General features: G+C 47.0%; 1 protein-coding gene across 2 annotated transcripts; it reads left to right on the top strand.

The window, feature by feature from the left end:
- The first annotated feature begins 411 nt into the window (after positions 1-411).
- LOC116997897 (mas-related G-protein coupled receptor member H-like) lies at positions 412-2,452 on the top strand. Of its 2 annotated transcripts, none has more exons than XM_033063099.1 (2): positions 412-591; positions 871-2,452. In XM_033063099.1, exon 2 carries the CDS (start codon positions 909-911, stop codon positions 1,827-1,829), a length of 921 nt encoding a protein of 306 aa, XP_032918990.1. In that variant the 5' UTR covers positions 412-591; positions 871-908; the 3' UTR covers positions 1,830-2,452. The 2 variants fall into 2 exon arrangements, with proteins under 2 accessions (XP_032918990.1, XP_032918988.1); XM_033063097.1 differs by having other exon boundaries at positions 796-2,452.
- The last annotated feature ends 7,754 nt before the right edge of the window (positions 2,453-10,206 follow it).

The raw sequence follows: 10,206 nt of genomic DNA, 5'->3' as shown, positions 1-10,206 counted from the left end.
CAATGATCCTGGAGCTATTCCCAGATTGGGAGTTGATTCTGACAAGCAGCCAGCTGTCTGACCAGCACTGCCAGCAGTGCAGTGTGAGCAGCACCACCAGCATCCCTCTGCTGCTGGAGGCACAGCAGCTCTCCTCTTAGGGGAGAGAACAAGGAACTGTTGGTAAAGGGAAGCCAGTAAGAGAAGGGACATTCTCCTGGGAAGGAGTGTTTCTTATCAAGAGGAAATGCTGAGCCATTCACAAAGACAAAGGTCACTTTGCTTTGTGGCAACAAAAAAAAAAAAAAAAAAAAAAAAAACCCACAAAAAAACCCAGTAACCCCTAAGGTTGTGGAACTCCGATGTAGTCAAAGTTGTAAAACAATTTCCGACTGCCCTGTGACCCTACTGAGTGAACACTGGAACAGGGCACAGAGATGAGCCAGCAGGATGGGAATGGGGAGCTCCTGGTGATCTGGGCACTTTCTCCTTCATGTTACTGACCTGGGAGGATCCACTTTAGGACATGGATTCCAAAGGAGCAAGAGGTACCAGGAAGCACCGCTGATCTGCACAGACCCCCTGTGCCTGCTGCTGCCCCACAGTGAACAGGTCAGTGCAATGTTTTCCTTCCTCCCTGCCCCACCTTCCTCTCCTCCAGCAGCTGCTCTGTTCCTGCCACCCTCTCCTGGTGACCGCAGTGCCCTCCCCAGGTCCCCCCTCCTCTGCCCTGTGCTTCTCTTCCACATCCCTCCCAACTCCCACCCTCCTCCCCTGCACATCTCACTCCTCCCCACTGAATCCTTCCCACTGCAGGGAGCTGCTGAGGAGCTGCATGGTCCATCCCTGGATTCTCCAAGCACTGACTCCCATCCACTCTGACAATCACAGCCAGGGACCACATCCCACTGCCTGCCCAGAGTCCATCCATGGAGGTGACCACCGTGTTCCCATCTCCTGCCTCACCCACTGAAGGGGACGATCTCTGTGAGACAGATGGCACCAACGTGGCCATACACAGTGTGGCACTGCTCATCTGCCTCTGTGGGCTGGCTGGGAATGGGGCTGTCCTTTGGTTCCTCAGCCTGGATGCTGGTAACCACGACATCTTACACCTGGCTCTGGCCGACTTCCTCGTCCTGCTCTTCATGGTCCCCTCTGCCATCCTTTTCCTGGTGGAGGACATGTCCTGCTCTCCTATCATGCCCTTGATGTACGTGAACTTCCTTTTCCAGCTGTCAGAGGTCTCCTACTTCTGGGGCCTGTTCCGGCTGATGCTCACCAGCTATATGGTCAATATTCTCGACCTGTGCAAACTCTGCTGTGGCTGCGACATTCCCATTCGCTTGTGGTGGCTGGTGGATGGTGTCCAATTCTGGGCCTTCTTTGCTCTCTTCACTGTCATTCCCTCGCTGACTTCCCTGTGCCCATCCCACGAACAGGGGCACTGCAGGGCAGCTCTCATCTCCATATATGCCACCATCCTGCTCCTCTTTGCTGCACCCATGGTCATTATCCGCACAATCAAAATCATCAGGGCCAAATGTGGCTCCAGGAAGCAGCAACTCAATATGCGAGACATTGCTATCTTCATCATTGTGTTCTTCACTCTCCTCCTTGTCCTTTTCAATTTCCTGCAGCAGCTCGGTTACATCCTTGTGTCCACCCAGGTTGTTACCCTGCTCAACTGCATCTACAGCAGCATCAAACCCTTCATTTACTTCTGGGCAGGGATGTGCTCGAGTCCCTGCTCCATGGAATCCCTCCGACTCTCCCTCCAGAGGGTCTGTGAGGAGGAGGAAGAAAACACTGCCGGCAGTGATTATGCCATCACAGACACAGTGATCTGAGCCTGTTGATCCCTTCCACTGCTCTGCTGAAGGACCTCGGCACAGCTTTCCTTGAGTCACCTGATGAATAAATATCCACAGCATCACCCTCCCTGTGCTGGTGCACTCCTGCAGGAGAAGGGAGCAGGGGCATTGCCAGGGCAATGTGGGAGGGATGCTTTGCCATGGAGCACATTGGAGCATGGCTTTCCTCCTCCCTGCCCTGCCCACATGGCTCCAGGCAGTGCAGCTGGGCTCAGTGCTGTTCCCCAGCTCTATTCCCCATGGAATGACCCTCATTGCCTGGGCCCCAGGGAATGAACTCCATCTCCTTTGGCTACCCAGATGAGTTTCTTGGTGTTTTGAGGGATCTCTTGCCTGCAAAGGATTTCACACATTAAGGCCTGGGGACACACCCAGCACAAAGTGGTAGTGATTTCCCAAATCTCTGAGGGGCTGGTGCCTGTGGATGGCAGGAGAGGGGTTGGGATCACACGGAGCCTCCTTCCCCTTCTGTCCAGCAGAGCCAGCCCTGCATTGCCAGCTGATGGGAAGAGACACCAGGTAGGGCTGCAGAGCTGGGCAAGGACAGCAACATTCCCTTGTACTTTCCATGAGAATTTGTCACATTCTTTAATTCCAGAATTAAATCCTTCTGAATAAAGTGCAGGACCGAAGGTGGCCTCTTCTGAACCCTTGTTCCTGTGACCAAAAAGAGCTTTCAACATGGTAATTCACATCACCAGATGCTTTGACCCTTTAATTGCACAGAAATTAGGGGTTATGCTGCTGTTCTGCAAAATGGGGCCACCCTCTGGTTCCCCAGCATCAAAGTCCAAGGAATCCCTTGACCACCTCCATTCTGAACCTGGCCACCCTCAGGAGGAGCTGAACAGGGACTCTGCACAGCAGCTGCACCCAAAATCCATCTTGTACTGATCTTTGTCATTTTGTTATTACCCCCTACATCAGGTTTGGGTTTGGTTTTTTGGTTTGGTTCCATTGTGATAATTCTGAACTCTGAATATGATAAATAAACAACATCCAGGCTTCTCTGCAGACATTGTCCCTGGTGAACAGTGTCCAAAATGGCTCATTTCCTTATTTTATCCCATTCTAAAGATCCTGGTTTGTCTCTGAGGAGGGCAGGTACCTGTCTCATACCAGAGCTCTTCCTAAGTCACGTGCCTGCAATGGTTGGGATGATGTTGACAGTGCCAAGATCTCCTCATTCCTCCTGGGACAGACCTGGGCAGCAGCCACATCTCTTACCCAGGGGAAAGGTGTCCCTCCTTTCCCACTGCCTTAAATACAGGGGAAACCAAGGTGCCACTGCTTCTGAAAGGGAAGGGAGAGTGAAAGTTGTGGATGCTGAGTCAGACTTTGGACACACACATGAGGTAAAATATCTAAAATGCATTTATTAACAGAGTTGTTAATGATTAACAGAGCAGAGCAACTTCCACACCTGACAGGGGTTTTTCTCTCCCTGTCTCCCATTTTCCTGTCTCCCATTTTCATGTAAAGCAGAAACTTTCCACAGCACAACATCTTGTCTAGGAGAGAACAACTTAGGGAGTCCCTCTCAAGACAAGTGCAGAAGGATCATGATCCTCCAATGTACTTCTCCTTCCAAGCACATTCTTGTCTCCTGTGTCACCCAGGCCACTCCCTACCTGAGCTTCCTGTTTTCCATGGAATCCTAGTATGTTTTGGGTTGGAAGGATCATTAAAGACCATCCTTCAACTCACAGAACAGCCCACAGCCCCAAACTCAGTGTGCATTTTGGGCAAAGCCTTCCAGGGGCCATCCCAAACACCTGCACACTGCCCTGCACAACACAGCTCAGTGTGAAGGCTCCACAGGGTCTTCCCATGTGTCAGGACCTGTGGGAGATGGAATGGATTTGCCCAGGAATTGTTCTGTACTGCAGTGCCGAGATCTCTTATCCACCTGCATGCTGTTTTTAAGGATACACACCAAGAAAATCCATTGAGAAAAGTTCTCAGCCTTGGTGACTCAGTTTTAATATTCCACAGGTTAGGGAAGCTCATTTCTGAGACAGAGAAAGCTCAGACCTGTTAAACAGGAAAGACTCAAAGCAAGGATTTCAAAGTAAGAGGTTTCCTGGGTTTCCCTTCCCATAGCAGAAGGGTTGGAATGTGATGATCTCTAAGGTTCCTTCCAACCCAATCCATTCCATGATGATTCCTCATGGCATCCAGAATCCTCTCCAGGCAGGAGTTCCCCTGCTGCAAACAGCACCAGGCTCACAGAGATCAAGGAGCTTTTGGACAATGCTCTCAGGCACAGGGTGGGATTGTTGGGATGTCCTGTGCAGGGCCAGGAGCTGAACTCCAGGATCCTTGTGGGTCCCTTCCACCTCTGGATATTTTATGGTTCTATTTTATGACGACTCCTTTTAGGCTGGAGAAAAGGAGACTCAGAGGTGACCTTATCACTCTCTACAACTTCCTGAAAGGTTCTACAACTTCCTGTGCTCAGGTGGGGTTGGTCTCTTGCACCAGGCAGCACCGACAGAACCAGAGGACACAGTCTCAAGCTGCACCTGGGGAAATACAGGATGGATATTAGGAAAAAGTTTTCTACTGAAAGAATAAAAATGTATTGATATGGTTTTCCTGAGTAGGAGGTGGTGTCACCATCCCTGGATGTATTTGAAAAAAGACTGGATGTGGCTCTTGGTGCCATTGTTTAGTCACCGGGTTGGTTGGACTTGATGATCATGGAGGTCTCTTCCAACCAAGTTATGCTGTGATACTGTGACTCTAATTCATGATGATACCATTGATGATGATTCCACAGTGTTGTCCCTATTCCCTGGCTCTGGCACATCCTCAAAAGCCCTCTGGAAGGCAACACCAACAGAGAGGGTGAATTCCTCTGCACAGCTCCCAGCCAGGAAGTCAATCAGAGGGTGGGCACTGCTGTTGGCACAGGTGAGTGGGAGAGAGGTGCTGAGGGCAAAGGCAGAGAAGTCAAACGCCCTCAGCAAGGGCCAGAACCCAAAATGAGGGGAGGACAAACAGAGCTGTCCCAGCACTGAAGGCTGTCACAGAGTAGATACCAGCAGGGAAAGCCAAGAGGATGGAGACGTTCAGCCCAGCTGTCACAGCCCTGTCATGGGCCCAGCTGGTGGCAGAAGCTCTCAGGGACAGAAAATCCCCCCAGGGCGATGGGGATGGAGAGCAGGAAGGTGAAGTCAGCCATGGCCAGGGTGAGGACACAGATGGGGATGGGGTTCCTGTGGCTGCGGAAGCCGAGGAGCCAGAGCACAGCCCCGTTCCCACCATTCCATACAGGCACAGCAGCAGCAGCGTGACAGGGACTCTGCTCCAGTGGCTGTGGGCACAGTGGGTCCAGTTGGAGTGGTTCTCCTCATTCCAGCTCCCCTTGGATGCCTTCCCACCGGGCTGGTTCCAGCAGACATGCCACATCCCAGAGGAATTCTCCCTCTTGCAACAACCTCACCGGTTTAGCCGGGTGATACAGTGACTGTAAAATAGTAAAGGGCTGGGTGCGATGGTCTGCCAGGATATTCTTTAATCCACATTGTCCATGAAGCATTTTCCAAAAGCTGTGTTATCCAAGGATAGGCAGGAACCAAACACAGGGCCAGGGGTTTGAATTTATAATACATACAGAATACCTGAGAGCAAAGGTCCAATCCCAAAGGACATTTGAACTTTTATGGCCAAATGTATCGAACCAATTGAGAATCAAGGCTCTAGGAATAAGATTGCCTTTGGAATGTGCTAATTAACATGTTCACAGTGCCTGGTTTGCCAGGGTCTCAGGTTTATGTCTCCAATTTCAGTTGATCCAATTACCACATCTGCTCCTTTTTTCTCAATTGCAAAAACATTTGGTAAAAAATTTTGGAAAACCCTTGACACACAATTTAACAAACAGGGTAACAACACAAATACAATAAGAAGGACTACAAAAATTACTAAAACTGTTTTGATTACAGATAGAGCCCGACTAGACAAGTTCCAGTTTTTGAACAGTCCATTGAACAAGTCATCTTCTTTGTGTAGCTTCTGGAATCTTTCTTTGAGAATCTGAATGCTGTGATGAATGGACTCACTGTGATCAGCAAGGTTCATTCAACACATGTCACCAAAGTCCTCGCAGCTCTGCCCATGTGCTAAGAGTAGAAATTCTATTGCTGCCGTGGTTTCAAGGTGGCGTGCCTGATGGCATCCACATCTGAGAGCAAGCACTTAATGCAAGGGAGGTAGCACTGGTTTGTTTACTCAGGAGGCACCTGAGGTGATCTAATTGACCTAAAGCCTTTGCTGTGGCCACCCAGGGCAGTAAAAGGGATGCAATGTTCTTTTGTCTTTACTCTAATATGTGACATCATCATTGCAACTAGGTTCAAAGTAATGTGTAGAATTTTTTGCCCTATTTTTTTTTGCTATGGATCATTTTTATATTGGGTGCCCACAATGAAAGTATCCCCAAGCTACCAGGTCCACCCTTAATATCTGATGGTATTCCGGACCATGCTGTGTCCCCACAAATAAGAAACACATCCTGTGGAAACTGGAGTAGGTGATTACTGGACCAAGAAGTGATGGACGAGGTGGAATTCCAGCATTGGCTCTGATTTTTGCAAGCTGGATGGTATGGGGAAACATCTTTCCTAATATTTTTTCTTTCTTTTATGATTGTGGGTCTTTCAATGATTTCCCACTCTGGTTTATAAGAAAACCTTACACAAAAATCCATTTTCACAGTGCCAAGAATTTCTAGCTCTTGAGGTTCCAGTGATGCATGTGGGAGCTCCTGGGTCCAGAGATCCCAGGCATCTACAGGGTTGTATTGTATGGTTCATATTGCACTGAAAATTGTTTGTTCTGTACTTCCCTGAGGCTTGTGAAGATGGTTCAGCCCTCCCTTAGCCCCTCCCCACGGGCACAATCTCATTGGATTCAACTTGGTTTCCCCCTCCCCCCACCTAGGTTTGAAATTCTATTCCATTCCTTTGTTTCTCTCTCTTTCTCCCTGGACGTGTTTTGGGAATAAAGTGCTGGACATTTTCCTGGGACAGAGAGCCTCTCTTGGTCTTTTGCTTTTGTAAATGCTGAATTTCCTTTATCTCTGACCCAAAGCCAGCCAGAAAGGTCGGACAGTGGGGGAGAAATTGCAGCAGCTGGCGCCCAACGTGAGGTCTCAGGGTTGTGTTCCCATAAGCCATTAGGATTGTTATCTTTCATACAGGTTATTGGTTATTGGCCATACATCTGTAGGCAGCCCTGCCAGCCAGGTGGAAAAGGGGTCATCAGGGCGAGCAACAGACAAGCACAGGGTGTCTTGTTTTATGGCTTTTGCCAGAGTTATCCACACATTGTGTTTTGGCTGTGGGACTGCCCAAGTCTTTACAAGGAGCAGGGAGCTGATCAGGATGGTAGAAGGGAGCAGGAGTGCTCTGGGAGTCCTATTTGATGGAACAATCTGTAGGAAAGCTAAGAAAACTGGGGAAGTGTAGCAGAGTTCTGCAGCAGGTTGGTGGCTGTCCTCAAGACGTCCTCTCTTCAGAATCCTTTTGGGGTTCTTCCTATGGAGCATCTTGGTGTTCCTGTAGAGGCCGTAGATACAGTGTTACATTTTTTGCTGGAACCCAGCAGGGTCCTCTACCTGAAAAGACACAAACATATCCACTTCTCTAGGTAATTTGTGGAAAAGGCCCTAGAATTGGTCTGGATTCTAGATCTTTGATTAGAACAGTCAGTCCTTCTTTGAACCATGCTTTGTGTGGTGGTAGAAAAATATCTGATAATTGGGGGTTAGGCTCCATAAAGGAATTATTTAATTATTTTAAAAATTAAAATACACATATGGCTTTTTTACTATGGGTAGGTTCCCTATTCCCCCTTTCTTTCGTTAGTGGGCGTTGTGAGAGATAAGCAGGAGTAGTAGATGCAGGTGTTGGGGGCAGGGAAGTTTCACGAACTGAGTGAATTGGACTAAATTTTTTGGTCAGTACACCCAATAGCTTTCAAGATCTTTTGAAAACAAAGCTGAGTATCACAAGATTAGTAAAAGTTAGCAGGTAATAAGATAGAATTACATTTAAGAAGGACATGTAGAATAAAGAAGAAGACTAGATGAATGCACAATTCTCTAACAGAGAGAAAAGAAAAGCTACATACATTAAATAACTTGTAAACTAACATTTAGAAGATTGTTGCATCATTATCTGGGTAAACAATTCACATGATATGTGCACTATATGAAGTCCTTTGATGGTAAGCAGTGCTCCAAATCTTACAATTCTTACATTATTCTTTGTGCCACAAGAGTGCCAACTTGTGTATATCTTTCCGCTAGGAGTCCTGGCAAAGACATAAAAATTAGAATTTTGAACAAAGGGTAAAACTGATCATTAACAATTGTCTTTAGAAATTAATTTTCAGCTTTCTCAAGGATGCCTGCAGCATAACAAAACCAGTTAACCAAATTAAAAGGACATATTAACATAGAAAATGCTCTTAAATCGAACAAATTATAACAGTCTCTGTATTTTGTAGAGTATCGTTGTATCTTCTTCTTGATGATGATCGAGCTGGAGAGCTGCAGCAGTGGCCTTCTCCATACAGATTTATAGGGTTTTTAAGTCAATTTAAGACTCTCTCTGCCCAATGGCTCAGTTAGAAATTTATCTCTAGGTGTATTGTCTACTGGGATACAATGTCTCTTCCCCACAAGACTATGGGGGGTTTTACCAGGAAAGGCTGGGTGTTAGCAACACGGTTTTGAGGTCCCAAGAGTTTGACTAACTGTGTGCTCTGCAGGCTGGAGCTGTTCCTTGGAGAACTCTGCAAATCACATTTCTCCTCCATGTGAATTTCACCTGGAATATGTGGGATTTGATATGGTCTGCCATACAGTATTTCATAGGGACTGATGTTATCCCTCTGTCTGGGTTGTATGCCAATTCACAGTAAAGCCACAGGTAAGGCCTGAACCCATGTCATGGACATTTAGTGACAAATTTTACTAATTTGTGTTTTGGGAGTCCCATTCATACATTCAACTTCACCACTCACCTGGGTCTGTAAGGTGTATGCAGATCCCACATATTTCCCAAAATCTGGCTAGCCTCTTTAACCAGTGTTGCAACAAAGTGTGGTTCCTATCTGATGATATCCCCAAGGGAACCCTGAACCTTGGAATTATATGATTGAGTAAAAATTTCACCACTTCCTTGGCTGTGTTAGTACGACAGGGCTGAGGCTCCAGCCATCCACTGATGGTGTCAGCCAATACAAGTATGTACCAGTATCCCTCTGTGCCTGGTAACTGTGCAAAATCCAATTGCCAGTAATCTCCAGGGGGATCCCCTGCCTTTGTCACTCCTGACAGAACTCTTCTCCTTGTGTCGGGGTTGTTTTTATAGCAGATTTCACATTTGTTCACTATTGATTGTACAATGTCAGTCATTCCTTCTCCTATTACTACTTTTTAGATGTTTCAAAAGATTTACAACCACAAAATGTGTGTTTTCATGTTCTCTCTGACCCAGCTCCCAAAGGATCAAGGGTGGGGCTGCAACCTGATTTGCTGTTGTAACAACTCATCCACTTTCCGTGATTTCAGCTTTAAAAAACTTAATTAGGTTGTCTGCTTGGTCATATTTTGGGGTGAAACCTGACAAATCAATCTGTTTTTGTGGAATTACTGCGAGAATACCTTTTTCTGCAATTCCTCTTGCTGCTGTATCAGCAAAACAATTTCCCTGTTCTGGAGTGGTTTTCCCTTATCGCTGATCTCCTACAATGCGTGATAGCTACTTCTGTGGGTTTTTTAATACTCTCTAAGAGGGCGAGTGTTTGTTTACAGTGTTTGATTTGATTACCTTGAGCATTCAGAAGTACTCTCTCTTTCCAGATGGCTCCATGGGCGTGGACAACACTAAATTCATATTTAGAGTCAGCCCATATATTTACATTCTCCGCTCAGGTCTAGGGCTCTCGTCAGAGCAATGAATTCAGCTTTCTGTGATGACATCTGCTGGCAGAGTCTGTGCCTCAATCACCTTGTCTTGCGTGGTTACTGCATAACCTGACATCCTTTTACCATTTTCCATGAAGCTGCTTCCATCTGAAAAAAGCTTCCAATCTGGATTTTCCAGGGGCACATCGTTCAGGTCTGGTTGGCTGGAACAGATTTCTTCAATTGTCTGTAACAGTCATGCTTAGATATCCCATCAGCTAGGGTGGAGGACAGAAACATGGCAGGTTAACAGCAGAAGTTGTTTTCCAGGTAACATCATCCTGCTCTAATAACAGTGATTGGTGTTTCAGCATCCAGTTGCCGCACAGCCAATGTTCCCCCTTTTGCTCAAGGACAGCTGCTTCTGCATGG

This window comes from Catharus ustulatus, chromosome 6 (genome assembly GCF_009819885.2).
Source record: "Catharus ustulatus isolate bCatUst1 chromosome 6, bCatUst1.pri.v2, whole genome shotgun sequence".
Lineage (NCBI taxonomy): Eukaryota > Metazoa > Chordata > Aves > Passeriformes > Turdidae > Catharus > Catharus ustulatus.
The sequence above is the reverse complement of the archived record's forward strand: the minus strand, read 5'-3'. Positions and strand labels throughout refer to the sequence as shown.